The sequence below is a fragment of the Sinocyclocheilus grahami genome, unplaced genomic scaffold, assembly GCF_001515645.1.
Source record: "Sinocyclocheilus grahami isolate Dianchi unplaced genomic scaffold, SAMN03320097.WGS_v1.1 scaffold1436.1, whole genome shotgun sequence".
NCBI lineage: Eukaryota > Metazoa > Chordata > Actinopteri > Cypriniformes > Cyprinidae > Sinocyclocheilus > Sinocyclocheilus grahami.
Genome location: NW_015506615.1, coordinates 115174 through 135601, shown reverse-complemented (window position 1 = coordinate 135601; position 20428 = coordinate 115174). Strand labels below are relative to the sequence as shown.

The following is a 20428-nucleotide window of genomic DNA, read 5'->3' as shown; positions in this document are numbered from 1 at the left end:
TGTATACTTTTATATACAAGAAAGTGGGCCAATTTAGTCCCAAGATGTATTGAAATAGTATTAGTACACTGACATTTGTATACTTACTACATAAAGTTGACTTAAAAATATACTTGAACTTTACTTAAGTATACTTACTAAAATAAACTTGAAGTATACTACTTTTTGGTAAGGGTAGTTTACACAGGCAAGCAGATGAGGCCGGAATATGCAATCCGCTTAATGGTTCAGCGTTTTCTTTATAATGGTTTTCTATGGGAAACAATTTAATGTGAAACTTTGCATATTGTGTTTATATTCTGGGTTCATCTGCTTGCCTGTACAAAATATACATTATCAATAAGGTGTTTACTGAATTTCGCGTTTTAATATCTGCGTTTTACTACTTTACTACTTAATGCAATCAGCGTAAAAATAACTGCCGGTCAATGGAACAAAGCTTCATTTTGCTCGCCAGGGTGCAACGTCACGTGAAAACTATCAATAGAATTACAATACATACAGTATGCTAAATTAATGGAATTATGTAGTGTATAATCTCTTTACTCATCTTTCAGATTTTTTTCTAGTTTAGGGCACTACTTGTACTCAGAACATGGCAACATCAGAGTTGCTTAAGAACGGTTGCATAATTGTCTGTGGCTACTTAGCAAAGCAAAATGGTTTTAAATCAATGAGTTTAAAGGTCTGTCAAATTCTAGCAAAGCAATTGATTAATCGAGAAGATAAATAAATAAATATTGTTTATTCACTATATAATATGTAGTTCCCCATCAAAGATATAAAGTATCTTACTAATTGTGAAAGGCAACTAGCTATACATGCACAATATTCAGTGAACTCCACCCTCAAAGGTGAAGTTACCAAATCCATGAAGTGATCAAATACACTGAAATCATACATGATTATCACCAGGCCCACTCAGAATCTGCACACCCAGAATACCTCTGAAAACCACAGAATTTGAGTGCATGTTATTCACATAGTATCTCACCTGCAAACCTTGCTAATTTGTTGAATAAATATTTTGTCTTGATTATGCGTTCAATTACCAATAAATGTGCTACCAGTTCCATTTAACATGTTTTAAGATTCTTCAGATTTTCACTCAAAATCATCACAGAGCCCAAAAACTCAAAACAGTTATGATCTAGATACAACTGTCGTTTTAAATCTGTGTCACACATTAACATGATTACTATTAAAATGAAAACATTAAAACCACCGGCGCACGTGACTGCTGATTTGTCATGCTCTAGGACGTCATTGTTTCAGAAGTTCTGCTTTACTCATCTGTTCTGCAAAGAGTTCATTTAGCTAATATTCTAGTTGCAGTGGGTCTAATATTTGTTGTAGTCCGTCGGCTTGTTATTAAAATCAGTTGAAATCACTGCCTTCACTTGTAGAATTTCATGTAATTTACCATTATTTGTTTCCTCAGCCACTGTCTTTTTTTCAGCACATATCTTTTGCGTGAAGAACATGTCTGCTGGAAACATGATGAAAACAGAGGTGTCAGTCTGCTACTTTCATCAGCGGTTTACTGAGCAGCAGCGACTCTCACTGGAGATCAGCTGCAGATCTTCACTCACACACTCACTAATGCTCTACTAGGTGAGAAGAGATGATAGCCTCTCTATTAACTGAGTAGCTATATCTCATAAAATGACACCCAATGTTTTGATTCGTTTGAATTTATTATTTTCTCCCAGAAAAGCTGACATCATCTTTATTATTATTATATATTTTATATATATTTATATTTTTTAGCATGCTTTAAAATTTAGTAGGCTTTACATTTTTTTAGTATGCTTTAAAATTTTGTATGCAAGCTATTGTATGCATTTTTATTTATTTTTTTATTTTTTACTCCAGAGCACTATCAGCACCACTGGTTTCCTCAAGCTCCTTGCAGAGGCTCTGGCTACAGATGTTTACGGATCAACTGTAAAATGGACCCGCTTAAAGGAAAAGCAGCCTCTGCTGTTGGATTTACACAAGAGCAGCTTTTCTCATCACTTCCAACAGAGCTGACACTGTGGGTGGACCCTTACGAGGTGTCCTATCGAATCGGTGAGGATGGATCCATTTGTGTTCTCTACAAGTCCTCACCGCTACGGCCTAAAAGTGCCACCTCAGCAGATACATCAGCCCACAGGAAGGAGAAACTAAAAACCAGACGATCGAACCGATCAAGAAGGTTCAACGTAATGGAAGGGTCTCTCTTATGAGAGATTTTGAAACCCTTACTTGGTGTAAATTTTGCAGTTGTTTAAAACATTAAAGAAGAAACTGAAAGATACATTTTGCATCTTACATACATCCAAGGTGAAGAGTAATAATTGGCAAGATTTTCATAATAATATCTAATTGAAATATAATTTCTTTCCCTATTCACTTGTTGTCTCCCAAAATGCATAATAAACATGCTGTGTCTCTACAGTGGACATGTATGAAATCGATGTCCAAAAAGTCATATTTTGATTTGAAACCCCAAAACATTTTCCTGAGATGTTGATTTATGACAGTTTAAAAATTAGTAAGATTTAAATGATAATTACAAAATATCATATTTCCATAAGAGTGTTAAATTTGGTCACTAAACTAATGTCAGCCATTTTTAAAGGGGTCATATGATGCGATTTCAAGTTTTCTTTTCTCTTTGGAGTGTTGCAAGCTGATTGTGCATAGATAAGATCCCTGAAGTTGCAAAGACTAAAGTCTCAAAACCAAAGAGATATTCTTTATCAAAGTTAAGACTCTGCCACGCCCCCCTAAAACGGCTCGTTCTAACACGCCCCCACATATCTACCTCACTATGTGGCAATATTTGCATAATGCGGCCTAAATGTTCACGCTGTGTGTTTCTAGGCGAAACTTTAGAACTTTATTTGGCCTTCCGAAAGTAGATGCATTTAGGAATCTTTAAGATTTTCATCACTGTGTCTGTCACAAGACTCTGTTCCCCTTTCGGGCTCTGTCTTTACATTTATTTTGAAAGATGAAGCTCGCGATTATGGTAAGGGGCGTTACATTTCCGACGAGTGCTTGTGGTGTTCGGCCAATCACAATGCACTGGGTCAGCTGGCCAATCAGAGCAGACTGCGCTTGTCGAAAGGAGGGACTTTGTAGAAAACGAAGCGTTTGAGAGAGGCGGGGCATAGAGGACCTACAATAATGTACAGTATTTGAAAAATAATGTGTTTTTTGAACATTAAAGCATGTCAACATATTCTGTTACACCAAATACACAAAATAATGATCTTTAAAAAAGCATCATATGACCCCTTTAAAGACCAAGGAGATGGAGTGGTCATGGTGAAACGTCCAAACATATGGTATCTCTGAAAAGCCCTGAATATGCTTCTTACAGGACATCTAGACTATAACTGTGACATGTAGGGTCTCAGAGAAATTCACTAAAATATAATGTCCACTACAGAGGTCAAAAGTCTGTACCTGGGTCCCAGGAGGTTAAAATGAAAACTGCAAATATATCATTCAAATTATTAATAGTGTATTAATAATACTAAAACATTGGTGCATAATGATAATCAGGTGATTAGTAAATTATACAGTATGCAATATAATGTGGTGGTTTTGTTGCTATTTAGTGTCTTAGGAGCAAAGAATACTTCAAAAAAGGCCTGTTTTCCAGGTATCGTCACTGTCGGACTCTGTTTGTTGTTACTCAGCTGAAACAAGCCACTCATTGACTCTCATGTTTGTTGAGTTATTCACACTCTCTCCATTATGCATCAGTTCGTAGAGCTGCAGGCAAAAAATGCAGAATAATATCCAGACTTTGCCACAAAGATGCTTTGCCTACAATAATAATTTTGCCCATCTTTTTCTTTATCTGCATGTTACACTGTCTAGTCTGTCTATGCCCTTTCTTTCTCTTTTCTTTGACTTTAATCCTTCATCCCATCAAGTTAAGTAATGGCACCCAGAGGGAGGTCGAGGAAGTGCCTTTTAAAAGTCTTGGCATGCATTTGTTTGAACACCTGGTTAATTCTGTTTATCAAATGCCTCAGATAAAATAAGATGTAATAATGAATAGTACTCTTAACGCTGCTCAAAATCTTGCAGATCTCTGTTAAGCCATCAGATCTTTAGCACTTCTTAGAAGCAATAGTAGGTGAAGTTACAGCATGTCAGCTGAATTATGTTTGAAATGTATTTCACAGCACTTTCTCAAAAATAGGGGGACAGAAGTTGTTCTCCCTTTTCTCTCAATCCATCCCCTGATACCTCCCAAACAAACCCAGCTGCATTTCTAACAATAAAGCTTTTGAACATCACATAGAGATGGATGCAACACATAGAGTTGGAGTTTGCAAGTTTACCATATTCAAACATGCAGTCCAAGATTCCTGAACTAATAATAATTTCCTTTTGAATTCCATCCTTTATTTCCATGGCCAGCACTGTTCATTCTCCCCTTTCCCTCTGTTTTTCCGAATCACAGTGTTCCCTGAAAATGTCTCATTAAATCACAAAAGGAAGGAACACACATCTTATTGTAAGATAATGCTTATTCACAAGAAGACGGCAAAATATATCGATTTCAAAGTTGTTTTTATCCACTTTACACAATTAAGCACAATTTCAAAACATGCATATGCACAAAACACAAGCATAATGTGGATCACAGCAGTTTATTTTGGTGGGAATAGAGGTGAGTGATCTGTTAAATAACCTCAAGACAGCACAGAGTGGGTTAAGGCCCGTTTCATGAATTGTTTTTTAATGGTTCACAGGCAGCCACTGCAGAGAAACTCTTTAAAGGTTTCATTTTACTCTGAGGCTGTGACACACTGCGTTGCTCCTCTCTCTTCTTCACAATTTATTTCCATGGCCAGCACTGTTCATTCTCCCCTTTCCCTCTGTTTTTCCGAATCACAGTGTTCCCTGAAAATGTCTCATTAAATCACAAAAGGAAGGAACACACATCTTATTGTAAGATAATGCTTATTCACAAGAAGACGGCAAAATATATCGATTTCAAAGTTGTTTTTATCCACTTTACACAATTAAGCACAATTTCAAAACATGCATATGCACAAAACACAAGCATAACGTGGATCACAGCAGTTTATTTTGGTGGGAATAGAGGTGAGAGAAACTCTAAAGGTTTCATTTTACTCTGAGGCTGTGACACACTGCGTTGCTCCTCTCTCTTCTTCACACACCACAACGACCTCGTTTCTCCTCACGAGATGATGGATCTGAGGATTTTACTCTTTTTCTTGACCGTGCCGTGGATATTTTGTGAACCGGCAAGAACCAGTAAAGTGGTGCCTAAACACAAAGGGATATTGAAAATAGTAGAGGATGAAGAATTAATCTCAGAGAGTAGAATTGTCATGGAAGCCAAGAAACCAAAGGTATGGCAATTTAATGCTGATAATGCTAATTTGCATACATTTTGATATTAAAATAGGATTTTGCTTAGCATGTTAATGTTTTTGATGTCTAAAACGAATATATATATATTTGTATAATCAGAATTCCAGATTGTGACACACTGCGTTGCTCCTCTCTCTTCTTCACAAACCACAACGACCTCGTTTCTCCTCACGAGATGATGGATCTGAGGATTTTACTCTTTTTCTTGACCGTGCCGTGGATATTTTGTGAACCGGCAAGAACCAGTAAAGTGGTGCCTAAACACAAAGGGATATTGAAAATAGTAGAAGATGAAGAATTAATCTCAGAGAGTAGAATTGTCATGGAAGCCAAGAAACCAAAGGTATGGCAATTTAATGCTGATAATGCTAATTTGCATACATTTTGATATTAAAATAGGATTTTGCTTAGCATGTTAATGTTTTTGATGTCTAAAACGAATATATATATATATTTGTATAATCAGAATTCCAGATATCATAAATATGTTCCAAGAAAGGTATGCAATGGAAAACCTGTTAAATCCATAATAGGATTATATGATATCCAATGGGAAACAGCACCATCGGCAAGTTATCTGGGAACTCATGAGCTCATCGAAAGGCAAAATATCATGTGAAACGATTGAACTTGTTCGTTTTGAGAGAAAACAAAATACTAGTTTTCTTTTCATGTGCTTTACTAGAAAAAGGTCATTCTTAACACAGACTATGATAGTCCAGCTGATACAGATGATGAAAGTCCAGGAGCAGACCATAAAGATGACAAGGGTAATTGTTTATTACTTCAGTTTTGCATTCATTTGATTAAAAATAATATTCAAGCCTATTTATTTCTACTTTTATTTTTCAGAACTTCCTACATGCCTGATGTGTGTGTGTTTAACTGGATCGGTGTACTGTGAGGAGGTTTCTCCTGACATGACAACAGTTCCATCACTGCCAAGGGAAACGGCTTACTTCTATGCGCGCTTCAACAAAATCACTCAAATTACCAACAAAGATTTTGCAGATATTGGTGAGGGAAAAATCTTTTTAGGTGTGGCCACCAAAGACACAATGTGCAATGATTGGAACCAGATCAATGTAATCAAAGCAACTGAGTGAAATTTTCCTTGCGACTTTTAATGGCTCTAAAACAGAACAGAGAAAGTGTTCTTAGGTCCCTTAGAGTCACGAGACAAACCTAGAAGGTTTTGTGCATTTAAAGGAATAGTTCACCCAAAAATGAAGATTCTGTCATCATTTACTCAACCTCATGTCATTCCGAACCCCTGTGACTTCCTTTTTTTGGACATTTGGACCCCATTGACCTTCATTGTACACTCTTAAAAATAAAGGTTCTTTACTGGCATCTATGATTCCATGAAGAATCTTTAACATCCATGGAATCTTTCCAATACACAAAAGGTTCTTGATATTGGAGCAATGTAAGAAAAAATGGTTCTTTTAAGAACTGTTTACTGAATGGTTCTTCTAAGGCATTGCTGCAAAAAACCCTTTTGGACCATTTATTTTTATGAGTGCATGGATTAAAGTCATTTTTTCTATGTTCCCCAGAAGAAATAAAGTCGAACAGGTTTGGAACAACATGAGAGTGAGTAAATGATGACAGAAAGTTAATAAAAAACCTATTCAGTTGCAGCCCAGTGGGAATGTCCAAATCTGTAAATACATCCATATTGCGTTGTTTTACAGCTACACTTAGAAGAATTGACCTGACTGGCAATCTGATCTCTGAAATAGAAGATGGAGCCTTTTCAAAACTCAACCAGCTTGAGGAACTAACACTAGCTGAGAACAAGCTGGTCAAACTGCCAATGCTGCCGGCTAAACTTGTGTCTCTCAATGTCAACCACAATGTTCTTAAAACAAAGGGAGTAAAAGCAAACATTTTCAAGGTAAAAATGAATAAAAGAAAGAATCTGAAATAATACATTGTTGTTACTTATGAGTGGCTTCTATCTTTTGCATTAGAAACTCACCAGGCTGGCATACCTGTACCTTGGAGACAATGGGCTGGAGGCCGTCCCGCCGCTGCCAGAAAGCCTGCGCGTGGTTCATCTGCATGTATGGTCCTCACTATATTGTAATCTCAATATATTTATAGACTGTAGTATTTTAGTGTGTCCCTATATGTGTAAAATCCTTTAAAATCGTTTTCAGAACAACAACATAACATCAATGACAGATGACACGTTCTGCAAAGGAAATAACACGAACTATATCAGGTACAACATGCAGGAGGTTCGGCTCGATGGAAACCCGATAACGTTGGCCCAGCATCCCAACAGCTTCATCTGTCTGAGAGCTCTACCAATTGGACACTACAAGTGATCTGCTGAGAAGAAGAAAATGTTCCTTAAGCCACCGGCCAACTGGCAACCACTGTTTGGATGTTGGACAGCACATTCACAAAGATTTAACAGCATAATAAATGATTTTGTACTTTTGAGGGCATCGAGCATTTAGACATTAAGATGCATATACAGACAATAACTTTTTTTACAATGTAATCATTTTGTTATATTTTGCTAATGGTTTTGCAACTAAAAACTGCAAAAAAGACTAAAATAATTCATGAGGCAGAACGTCTATAAACTTAAAATGGGAAAAAGATATTCAGTGCAACAGATATTTACTGTTACTGACAGTGCTGGTAAATAAATTCATTTTGATATATTTGCTGGACTTAATCTTCATAAACTCGTATATAAATGCACAAAGTAGCCTATGCATTACAACTGACCATCATTTTTTAATTATGGAAGCCTGTTTCCATCACAATTAGGAAAAAAGTGTATTGTTTAGAATCACAAAACAGAACGTTTTTATTGCAGAAATAACCATCTTTATCTTTTAGACAATACAACAATTGCCACTTTCCTTACAGAAACAAACATTAGCAGCCTTCTGCACCACATTTGTCCTCATAATCACGCAGTCCATGTCACAGCTGCCCTACAGTTGATGTATAATAATATCCCCATTTTTGAATGATATCAAAAGTGTGTTAGTGTGCAAAAGTCTCAAGACGGTTTTGTCATGGTGATCGTTTATTTCCAGAGTTTTCTGATGATCTCATTTGGCTTCAGACTCTGTGAGCACAATCAAGCCCTCTTCAGTCTTGTGTTGGTATTCCCGCTCCGATTGTTTTCTTCTATAGACATCATCTGTGAAGCCAGAAAATAATGTAACCACGTGTCAATAACAATAACCAATACATAATTAAAATGAACTTCGGCCTACATAAATATATTCATGTATAATATATTCATCTTAACATAATCTAAGCATAATGTCAATTAAACACCCCTACGTAATTAAGATTAATGATACACATTATAAGTATTTTTGCTTTAAAGATTGAACGATTATTCACACTGGAAGCGCACAAGCAGTACAACAGCACAGCTCTGCGCAAAGAGGACGCAGAATGATGCACACAAACGCTTCAAAGAGAGAGGCGTGTATGTATAGTATACATAAGATTTGACTTAGCATACTTACAAAACGTTTCTTTTCCTATTCTCACGTTAATCATGATCCACTCCATGACGCCCCCGATACAGAAGAACAAGGGCAAAAATCTGTACGTCCCAAAACGTCTTCTTCCAGGTACAAGACTTAATAAATATTTTAGGTTCTGACTTTTTCTAAACATCTTTTTCTTTCAAAACACAGTCAACGGCAAGACCCTTCGTAAAGCACAGCGCAATAATATGCACTGACAAAAATGAGTTTTAATCGCTAGAATACAACATCCGAGCAGCTGTCCTTCAACACTGGTTTTAACGCATGTTACCGCTGCGCTTACAGAACAGGAAAATATGGCGGCGTGAAGTGTGTTCTAATAGGTCCGCTGTCAGGACTCTACCAAATCCCTGACAATACAGGGACTACTCATCATTGCTATATGCTTATACAATACAAAACTTAAATAGAGGACAGTTCTCCTAAAAATGAAAATTCTGTCATCATTTACTCACCCTCAAATCCTCAAGCTGTTTCAAAGTTTCTTTCTTCTGTTAAACACAAAATATTCGGAAGAATGTTGGTAACCAAACAGTTGACGGTAGCCACTGACTTCCATAGTATGAAAACAACACAGTGGAAATCAATGGCTGTTGGGTTACCAACTTTCTTTAAAATGTATTGTGTTGTTGTATTCAACAGAAGAAAGAAACTCACATTTTTGGAGCAACTTAATGGTGGCATGATGTCAGAATTTCCATTTTGAGTGAACTATGCCTTTAAGATATTTTACCTTCGAAATGGGCTAATATAGTACAATAAAATAAGACAACTGGCTCCTATTGATGCTTTTTTTCTTTTTTAAATGAAACTGATGAACAAATCAGTGAAATTGATTTCGATTTACAGCATGTGGACATTTAATAGTTAAAGAATATGTTAGAAATACATGCACGCTAACATCTTGATGTTGCACATAGTGCACAATGTTTGACAGATTTCTGATCTGAAGGAAAGAATGTATACCTGAAATAATTTCTGGTGAATCTGTTTTTTTTTTTTTTATGATTGTGGTCAAGGTGTTCACAGAATACTGAAAGATGCTTGAGTATTATCTGAATACATATTGCAAATGCATTTGTATCATATATTATTTGAATGATTTTGCTAAATATTCTGCATTGCATGATGTGAATGTGATCCTTTAAATTTCCTTCCCTCTTTCTTCTGCTTGGTCTCAACTGACAATGGAATTTCTACAGATTAAAACATCGAATTGGAAACCGCAGCAACCACATTTGGTAGCACATTCATAAATTGGTCAATCTTCTACTTTATATGCTAGCCGGCAGAAAGTCCAGTGATGCTCCACTGTGTTCTCGTTGGCACGCTCGCTCATGTGGTGCACCCGTGTGTTCCGGATCGTGAATCCCTGTTTGGTGATGTAGTCCATGAGGTGGACCCTTAGAGATACCTCTTGATGGTGGTCACATGGTCCAAAGGTGAAGGACACCTGACAGTCTCTGGTGTCCATCATGTGTTTGTTCCACTTAGTGAAGTTGTTGGATATTCCCTCCAGCAGCGAGTGGACCTTGGTGGTTATGGTTAGTTGCGTGATAATAACCGCTACTGGATTCGAGTACTTAGAAAGCTTGCGGGTACTGGACAACTCCACCACCTGCTCAAAGGTGTCCAGCGGGTACAGAGGCTTTGGGTCACTGAGGCATTGGATTAAAGGCTCGATCTGATAGAAGTCAGCTTCTTTACGCAGAAGGTCCATCTCCATGAAGTCAACAGGAAGAGTGAGCTCGGATGTGCGCAGGAAGTTTAATATGTAGCGGAAAAGCGTCCCGTCCCGATCGATGAAGTAGTTTCCCTGAGCGTCCCGCGTGGTGGGGAAGTCGCCGCGGAACATGGCGCCCAGCATGGAGTCTGGGTAACGTTGAAGAGTGGAGATGGAGGTCGTGTAGAGGTGACCTCCAACATTTAAGGTGACTGGGTGAGTCAACTACAAGCGATGGACAAAAGCAGAGAATCAGTAATGCAGTTCATCACATATAATCAAACAATAGGTTCATTGGGAATTTTAATGAGGCTAATCTGTCACTGGAGAAGCGCTGTCCAAAACATCACTGTTTTGGAGGGCTGAAACCATTCATTGAAACAATTTGGGAAAAATGTATGTGTTGAAATCTTAATCAAATTGCTGACAACCTACAGGATGCTGAACTGGAATAGAAAAGGAAGGTTTGTTAAGCATGTCAGCTTGACATTTTGCTTTAAAGTTTAAAATACTCTTTAAAGCTTATAATTTGAAGGTTACACAGACCTTACGGTCAGACAAAAAGACAGACAGACAAATAGCCCATCTATCTATGAACATTTTAACCCATTTGAATGTCAGTTAAGGGAAAACCTTTAATCTGATCAGTTAGAAAATATAACAAGCCAAGTCAGAACAGGCTAAAGGTCTGTGCCGATGATGGTGGGTGTAGTTTGAAAGAATTACAGCTAGAAGTTTTCACTGGAAATCTACTTTTGGGATTTTTCATCATCTAGCAAAAGAAAACTGTAAAGGCCTGTTCACACCAAGAATAGCTATACATGAAGTTTTAATAATGGTTCTTATTATATGAGAATAGGAAAATCCACACCACATCTATAATGTTAACAACACAGAGGAACAATATCATTGGAATCACTTTCATAACTTTTTTTTTTCTAGCTGATAAAGAATAAAATATCTGACAGTGAGAATCCAGATCAAAATCCACCAACATTAAAGAACTGGAGCATTTAAATTGGCAGACAACATCATCTTTATAGTTATCGTTCCTGGTGTAAATGGGCTTTAATAAAGTCTGACCAGTTAAGAAAAACAGCAACCCATTTTTATTGCAATTCATAAAATTCAAGATAGTTAATGGTGTTCTTCAACCTTGGTCCATAAAATTAAAATTCATTAATTATATATATATATATATATATATATATATATATATATATATATATATACTTTAAAATGTTTTTACAGGTGCCATTTGAAACATACTTAATTTTATGTTCAGACAAGGTTATCAAGCCAAAATGTCTTAATTAGGTTGTTCAAGTTAAAACACATATTACAGTTATACAAATATCTGAATTTCAATTACTTTTAATTCTACTCCAATAGCAGTTCTGCATAGCACACAACTGTGGCTAATAAACACTTTGTAACAATAACTTGTGTTAAATATTTCTGCGCATACATACCCTGCTATTCCCCCAGTCCCCATTATCCATTTGATAAGGACAGGTAGACCGATCTGGCCCACAGAAGAAGCTCGGATATTATAGTTGGGTAACGTTAGACCTGCAAAAAAGACACTTATTAGCCCTACATTTAAGGCACATAAATATATACCGACCTCACTTGATAATCTGAATATTTTAACACATCTGAGACGATAATGAAGAACACAATGAGATAAACACAGGATGCATTACTGTGTGAGGAAGCTCAATGAATTGATGTCAAAAATAAGAAGAAAAAAAACTGGATGCCCAGTAGCACGCTAGCTGTTTTGGTAAGGCATGTAACGTTATTAATCAGGGTTTCTGAATCGTAATTATTTACCGTTTCCCTCGAAATAAGTTAAAAACGTCCAGCGACTGTGCCTGATGACATCTGACATTAAAAACACGAATATGCTTTAATAAAGTGAAGCGTTTTTAGTAACCTTTACTAACCAGCTATCATAATAAACCGCTAGCTCCCTGCTAACTACTAATGTAAGAGTGACAAATGAATAAAATAAACGTTTTTCCTGGCAGTCACACTATATGGGACAACCCCATCCTTACCTGTCTCCAGGCCTGAGGGGTTTAATCGTCGGTTTTGATTGCGGCTGTACAGGACTCTGTTAATGTTAGCTGCTACCTCTTGGCTCAAAGACGAGAACACAGCAGCCGCACCGCACTGTCACGTGACCCACACTAGCGCACATTAATGGCAGTGACAGGATTACAGCACATCTGCAGAAACAACACAGCAGCTCTGTGTTAAAGGGACTCAAAGGCACTGCTAAATAAATATTGATCTAATGCAATGATAGACTGCTTTTAAAGTTGGGGATAAATGTTGCTTTACACAAATATTACATCACTCCTAAAAAAGTGACAATTATTGACAGAATTTCACCAACGAGAAAGAGCCACAACTTTTTGGACATGGTAAATCATAGTTTATTGTACCATAGGCTTACCTTATAATTAATAATTGTTACATACAATGTAGTAGATGTTTCTTCTAATTAATCCACAACTGTGCTTTGCATAATTCAAGCAATATTAATGTTTTAATCATTATGCTAATATTTAAATCCATGATCACCCCACCTGAAACAAACAAAATATTCAATTTTGTAATATTTTAATGGCAAAAATATTTAAATGACATAAACTGGATTTAAACTTAAAGAGGTATGGTTCTCAGTGCTAAATAAAATGACAGGACTCCGAATTACTAAAACCCATCAAATTAAGCGCATTGTTACATAATATCAGTATCAGTACCATGGAATACATAAAATTATTACCATTTGATGCCATAACTCTACCATCAATATACCTGGTAACACTTTACAACAAGATCTCATTGGTAAATATTAGTTATTCCATTAATTTGAACTAATAATGTGCATTATCTTTTAATAGATAATAAAAATAGTTAATAAAAATACAATTGGTCAGGTTAGTTCACACAGTGCATTAAGTCATGTCAACAGATACAACTTTTGATTTTAAAAATGTATTGTTGAAATGAACATTAAGATTATTAAATGCTGTAGAAGTATTGTTTATTGTTTATTGTTAGCTCTGGTTAACTAAAACCCATCAAATTAAGCGCATTGTTACATAATATCAGTATCAGTACCATGGAATACATAAAATTATTACCATTTGATGCCATAACTCTACCATCAATATACCTGGTAACGCTTTACAACAAGATCTCATTGGTAAATATTAGTTATTCCATTAATTTGAACTAATAATGTGCATTATCTTTTAATAGATAATAAAAATAGTTAATAAAAATACAATTGGTCAGGTTAGTTCACACAGTGCATTAAGTCATGTCAACAGATACAACTTTTGATTTTAAAAATGTATTGTTGAAATGAACATTAAGATTATTAAATGCTGTAGAAGTATTGTTTATTGTTAGCTCTGGTTAACTAATGTTAAAGGGGTCATATGATGCGATTTCAAGTTTTCCTTTCTCTTTGGAGTGTTACAAGCTCTTGGTGCATAAAGAAGATCTGTAAAGTTGCAAAAACTAAAGTCTCAAATCCAAAGAGATATACTTTATAAAAGTGAAGAGTCAGCCACGCCTACCTAAAACGGGCTCATTCTAACACGCCCCCACATATCTACGTCACTGTGTAAATATTAGCATAATGCCGGCCAAATGTGCACGCAAAGAAAGGCGGCGTGGTTTCAGGAACAGCAGTAGTGTTGATGCAGCCATGTCAGGGAGACGCTGTGTTTCAGTGCGAAAGCAAAAGCACTTTATTTGGCCTTCCGGAAGTAGATGCAATTAGGAATCATTGGTTAAGATTTATTTACAACAGAACAGCACAACCCAGATGTTCGAATTTGTGCAACGCATTTTATGGACGACAGTTTTTTGAACCTAGACGAGTACAAGGCTGGCTGTGCACAAAGGCTATTTCTAAAAAAATAAACATTATTAACTGTCATGATATTTACTTTAAAAGCTGACACTCGCGATTATGGTAAGGGCCGTTACATTTCCGACGCATGCTTGTGGTGTTCGGCCAATCACAATGCACTGGGTCAGCTGGCCAATCAGAGCAGACTGCGCTTGTCGGAAGGAGGGGCTTTGTTGAAAACGACGTGTTTGAGAGAGGCGGGGCATAGAGGACCTACAATAATGTACAGTATTTGAAAAATAATGTGTTTTTTGAACATTAAAGCATGTCAACATATTCTGTTATACCAAATACACAAAATAATGATCTTTAAAAAAGCATCATATGACCCCTTTAACAAATTAAACCCAATTGTAAAGTGTTACCATATACTTTTATTTATAAGAATGATCTTTTCCTTTAATCGATCAAAAGGCTGTTTGCATTTGAACATACTGCAAAATGATTGGAGTGAAAATGATAAGTTTGTTATATACTTCAGGGTCAGTATTTAGTAATATACGGCTGATATCCTGAACTGTCTGGATTTCTTCTTGGTGCTAGCACTCTCTGTGCTCTGCTGAGAGATGCTGAAATCTAAAATGAGTTTGGCTGTTTGTCGTGGTCTCTCCATCACAACAGAATGACCGCAGTTCTCCAGCAGATCAACACGACAGCCTGGAAGAGCTTCCATGAGCACTGCTGCCCCAGACACATCCACCACCTGAAAATAAAGACAGGAATATCAGGGCTATTAAAGTTAACTAAAACCACAAAATAAAATAAACGTTAACTGAAATCAAATAAAATATAAAAGAAATTTGCTATCAAGGCAACATTTCTTATTTTCATTTAGTTTAGCTATACTAAAACTAAACAATAAATAAATAAACAAAAATTAAATAGATGCTCTTTAAAAAAGTAAAAAATAATAGACATAAAAAAAAACTAATTTAAAATATTAATGCTTTCTATTTATAACTATTGAATGCAGGCTTAGACCTACCTGGTCCTGTTTGCCCCAGATGACTTGTAAAGGGGTCGTTATTTGCTGTATGTGCTCATGCAAGGCATATTTTGAATTTTCACTCATAATTTCCACGAAAACTGGCAGTTTAGAGAGATGATACTTTAGGCAAAGAAATTATTAAAAACAACACATTCTGTATCATACTGTACCATTAAATAGTAAATAACTGCAGTGGGTAAGCCTATTTTCGTACCGACCTTCATGATAAAAGTCATTGTATGGTATCCGAACATCCACCTGACCTTGAAGAATCTATAATGAAAGTTAGGTGTGTTTTGAATCTAGAGTAACTCTACATTACATTTGTGTGACTAATCTGTTGAGGCACTCTGAAGCGCACGTGAGAACAGAGCTTCAGCATCTCCTCCATCTCCTCCGGGGTGGATGGAATAAGAGGAATATTCAGTGTGTACTGGCTGTGCTCCACTTCATGCATCTGACTGTCAAACTTGCTCTCGTTTTGGTTCCTCAGACCTTCAGTGAAAAATGTGACCATGCAGGAGTGATATTAAAAGAATAGTTCACCCCAAAATGAAAATTTGCTGAAAATGTGCTGACGTTCAGACACATCCATTGGTGAGCAAGTGATGTAATGCTAAATTTCTCCAAATCTGTTCTGATGAAGAAACAAACTCATCTACATATTGGATGGCTTGAAGGTGAGTACATTTTAAGCAAATTTTCATTTTTTGAATGAACTATTCCTTGAAGGAGTTCACACCAAGAACAATGGTAATGATAACGATCTAATATAATCTTAACAATAATGGATGCTAATATAATCTTAACAATCTACTAATCTTTATAGGTTTTATTCTTGGTGTGAACGGGCCTTAATAGTTAATTTTGGTTTGTATTTATGTTATGTATATGAATTTATCCATGCATTTGTGTCAAAGACTAAATATATCGACTAACCAGTTAGGCAGATGAGGGTCAAACTGCAGAGATCTGAGGGATGACAGGCTGCATACACTCCTGCCACAGTCCCACACATTGAAGTGCCCACCAGATGGAATGGCTTTCTGTTTAGCCGAATGGCCTATACAAACTGAGAGGTGTGAAAGGAATATTCACAAATGCTGCCAATACAAGCATTTAATATGCTGCCTTGTGATCATAAAAGGTTTTCATTATGATAAAATGTCATTCCAAGTCAAAGAAGTAGGTTCCATGAGAGCAATATTTGGCTGTTTCCACGAACAGGATACAAAATAGGGCCTGAATCTCTTTTTCTTAAACAATTGGAAAGTGAAAAAAGGTGCTTAACCTTTTGGAAAAGTTGATTGTCAACCTCAGGAGGTTTTGTTAAGTTATATTTTAGGCTTTACAGAAATGCTATAAAGAGTTTCTATTCATTTTACACTACTGTTTAGAAGTTAGGGTTGGTATGATTTTTTAAAAACGTTCTTCTATGTCTCTTATGCTCACCAAGGCTCCATTTGATGAAATGCACAACAAAAACAGTAATACTGTGACATGTAATAGTGTCACATGATCCTTCAGAAATCACTCTAATATGTTGATTTGCTGCTCAATATTCACTTATTTTTTTATATAAATGATGAAAAACAGTTATATGTTAATAAGGTGTTAATATTTCTGTGGAATGTGGAATTTTATGATCAAAATAACAGCATTTATTTGACATAGAAACCGTCTGGTGAATTATATTTTCTGTCACTTTTGATTAATTTAATGCATCCTTGTTAAGTAAAAAATATTAATTTATCTTTCTTTCTTTCAAAAAAACAAAACAAACTTACTGACCCCAGACCTTTGAACAATAGTGCATATGAATATTTTAATTGCATCCCTGTTACCACATTTTGGAATATTTTAAAAGCCTATATTATTGTCTAGCCATAAACATGAAACAACCATGAACACTAAACACACAAGATTTATAAAATAATAAACAAATAAATAAATCTGCTAGATTGGTAACGGAGTAGGAAATTTATTTTAAATTAAGTTTAGTATATGGACTCGGTCATTTCATGGGGCACCTATTTGTACCCTATATTCACTGAAAAACGTAACCATCCAGTCAATACCTGCCGTATTCTCTTGACCTGGCCCTGGATAGAATAGTCATCTGTGTTGGTACGTGTTGTACCCTCATGCCCCGGCATGTCGACACACAGCAAGTGGAGATGTTTGGGAAGGTACTGTATAGGATGAAGACACAATTTGCTTATCGCTGTTATAAGGACCAACATTTTCATTTTGTACCTCACAGCCAGGCCATGTAAACATACTATACCTTCACCATGGGGAGCCATGTGTCCTTGTGAGCAGAGAAGTCATGCAGCATGAGTACAGAGGGCCTGAGGCCTGGTTTCCCCCTGTATGAGTAACAGAAGCGATAACCCCTGCAGTCTGCATAACGTACCTGCAGACCCAGAGTTCTCCTCCAGTACCTCCACAAACAAATGACATAGATAAAAAGTTATATAGACAAAAGAAGCATGTAAATACATGCACACACTCAAAAATATCTATGATTTATATATTTGAATTACATATAGTTTTCCATCCATTTGGATTACACAATTCTAACATAAATTAATAAACTTAATGTGACGCATATTTGTCAGTCATACATAAATAACATTTCTGTAATGGTACTAATAAACTGAATGTGTTTTAATACACAATAACCAGGTTTATATATTTATCATCAACAAATCCAATTCATTTCAATTACATTTGAACTAATTGAACACTGCTTGCCATATTTTTAACCATTTACTTGGAATACATTTTCACAGATTCATGCTGATTCTTAGCAATTTGAATTTTGTCTTTGATCAAAAGATCCAAGATTGAATTAATTTTTAAATATAATCAAATAGATGCAAACAGTTAATAATAAGCTATGCCATGAAATCGTACCAATATAATTTCTTTATGTCAGTATATAAACTTAAAGTCATATTACTTTAAGTTTATAGTTTGTTAAAACTGTATGATTCAAACGAATGCAAATTTTATACACAACCAAATACATAAATCTTAAATTAAGCTCCAAGTATTTTTTGAGTGCAACTATAAAATGTGTTCATATAAATAATAAATTTAAAAATATGTACAATCTGGTCCAAAAGACTGATACAATGAAAATGTTTATTTATGCATGCAATTTTTCTAATTTATTTATATTAATATTATTATTGATATACAGTATTTAATATATACAATTTGAATAAAATGTCAGTCACAAATTTGGTTAAAATAAAATAAATAAATAAATAAATTGATTTGGTGACCTAAAAATTAAAATGGTAAATATTTCTTATTTATTTCATGTCATACATTTTTAATTCTTTAAATCCTAGAAAATTACTTTGTTTCTTTTCATGAAAAACAGGAGGTTGGGCTTCACTTCTAATTAAAGAAGGATATTTATATATTATTATAAAGTAATATGCATGTATATATTATTTATAAGTGGTATTTACCAGTAATAGACTTTGATGAGTGATGATGGCCACAGCATAAAAGAGGCCATGAAAAGGAGGAGAGGAATAGCAAGAGTCCCTGCAGCAATGACAAACATATTCACCATACCCTGATCAATAGCAACTCTGTTTTTATCTAGTAAACACCCTGCAGAATAACACAGCACACAATTACAAGCAGAAATGCTGAAATGACTGGCATATATTACACATGCTATAAGTAAAACTTCAAGATACCTTTGTTGTCCTGCTATAAGACTCCATATGTACAGGTCAGAGTGAAAGAGGGTGAGGGATGGGGGAGGGTCTGGCAGCATCTGTTTGTGACTAATCAATACATGTAACCTAGATATCTCACCATGCGCTTAAAATATTTACATGACCATCATTTTATCTCTTCATTTCAGTGTCGCTGCCTAAAAAAAAAAGTCTAATTGTTCCTTAACGTCTATACATTCACAGACATATTTTACAAATCTGAACATGTATCTACAAATACAATATCTCACTATTATTAATAAGACAGCTAAACCTTTGATTGAGGTTAAAAGTATAAATCATTTAAATAATAACAACTGACTCAACAGATTTGGAACAATTTGAGAGCAATGAACTTACTTCAGGGTTACTCCTACATTGACGTCATCAGTGAAGTCAGCTCTAATCAAGCAGATTTAAATGACAGATCCAAAAGTCCCATTTAAACATCATACTTTAGCCAGTAAGTGTGCTGTCTGTCCTTATAACTTCATAAAAGTCCATGTCAGCTGTCTGCTTAGTGCTTACCCCAATGAACACCGAGATGGCATCCAGAGAAAACTGTATGTGGTGATCTCGTGATCTCAAGAAATCAATGAGTTCAGATGGAAAATGCAATATTCCTCTTACTCCACAAAAATAAATAAATAAAATAAAAATCAAATTAAATGAAGATACAGAGTTGTTTGTTTTAATAATGAACTGATAAGAATTTCAGATTTCATATCACAAATAATTTTTTTCCAGATACATTCCATTTGACATTAAGCCATTTAGTTGCATTTATGTTCCTAGCACAATTATGTTGACATCTTTTAGAAATCTGTAAGCATTCACAAGATCTAAAGGCATCACTATATTTTGACCATTGTGAGCAAAGTTATAAAAGCACATTTTACATTTGTTCGGAGTTGAAATTAAAACGTGTGATTTCAACCAGCCGTTCAATTTAGTTTTGCATTAAATAAAGTGAAAGGTAAATCTATTTGGAGAGAATGAGAATATATTTTAAAATTATAACATTAAAAAACTAAATCATACTGAGTGTACACTACTGTTCTGACTTGTTTTTTTTAAAGAAATTGATACTAC

At 35.4% G+C, this 20428-nt stretch overlaps 3 protein-coding genes and 1 pseudogene across 6 annotated transcripts; 1 reads left to right on the top strand and 3 right to left on the bottom strand.

Moving 5' to 3' along the window:
• The first annotated feature begins 5165 nt into the window (after window positions 1–5165).
• On the top strand, window positions 5166–8082 carry LOC107570281 (mimecan-like). 3 transcript variants are annotated; one of them, XM_016256495.1, is made up of 6 exons: window positions 5166–5390; window positions 6098–6182; window positions 6265–6429; window positions 7110–7312; window positions 7389–7481; window positions 7578–8082. In XM_016256495.1, the coding sequence occupies exons 1-6, from the start codon at window positions 5223–5225 to the stop codon at window positions 7746–7748; spliced, it is 885 nt and encodes a 294-aa protein (XP_016111981.1). In that variant the 5' UTR covers window positions 5166–5222; the 3' UTR covers window positions 7749–8082. The 3 variants fall into 3 exon arrangements, with proteins under 3 accessions (XP_016111981.1, XP_016111982.1, XP_016111980.1); XM_016256496.1 differs by lacking the exon at window positions 5166–5390 and adding an exon at window positions 5531–5755 and having other exon boundaries at window positions 6265–6312; XM_016256494.1 differs by lacking the exon at window positions 5166–5390 and adding an exon at window positions 5531–5755.
• A 225-nt stretch (window positions 8083–8307) lies between these two features.
• On the bottom strand, window positions 8308–9248 carry LOC107570283 (small integral membrane protein 4-like). The gene is made up of 2 exons (XM_016256498.1): window positions 8922–9248; window positions 8308–8584 (listed from the first exon to the last, which is right to left on the bottom strand). Exons 1-2 carry the CDS (start codon window positions 9073–9075, stop codon window positions 8493–8495), a joined length of 246 nt encoding a protein of 81 aa, XP_016111984.1. The 5' UTR covers window positions 9076–9248; the 3' UTR covers window positions 8308–8492.
• A 392-nt stretch (window positions 9249–9640) lies between these two features.
• On the bottom strand, window positions 9641–13245 carry LOC107570288 (BTB/POZ domain-containing protein KCTD6). 2 transcript variants are annotated; one of them, XM_016256504.1, is made up of 4 exons: window positions 13133–13245; window positions 12732–12902; window positions 12141–12240; window positions 9641–10893 (listed from the first exon to the last, which is right to left on the bottom strand). In XM_016256504.1, the coding sequence occupies exons 3-4, from the start codon at window positions 12168–12170 to the stop codon at window positions 10207–10209; spliced, it is 717 nt and encodes a 238-aa protein (XP_016111990.1). In that variant the 5' UTR covers window positions 12171–12240; window positions 12732–12902; window positions 13133–13245; the 3' UTR covers window positions 9641–10206. The 2 variants fall into 2 exon arrangements, with proteins under 2 accessions (XP_016111990.1, XP_016111989.1); XM_016256503.1 differs by lacking the exon at window positions 13133–13245 and having other exon boundaries at window positions 12732–12918.
• Window positions 13246–14975: 1730 nt separating this feature from the next.
• LOC107570274 (monoacylglycerol lipase ABHD6-like) lies at window positions 14976–19597 on the bottom strand (annotated as a pseudogene).
• Window positions 19598–20428: the final 831 nt, after the last annotated feature.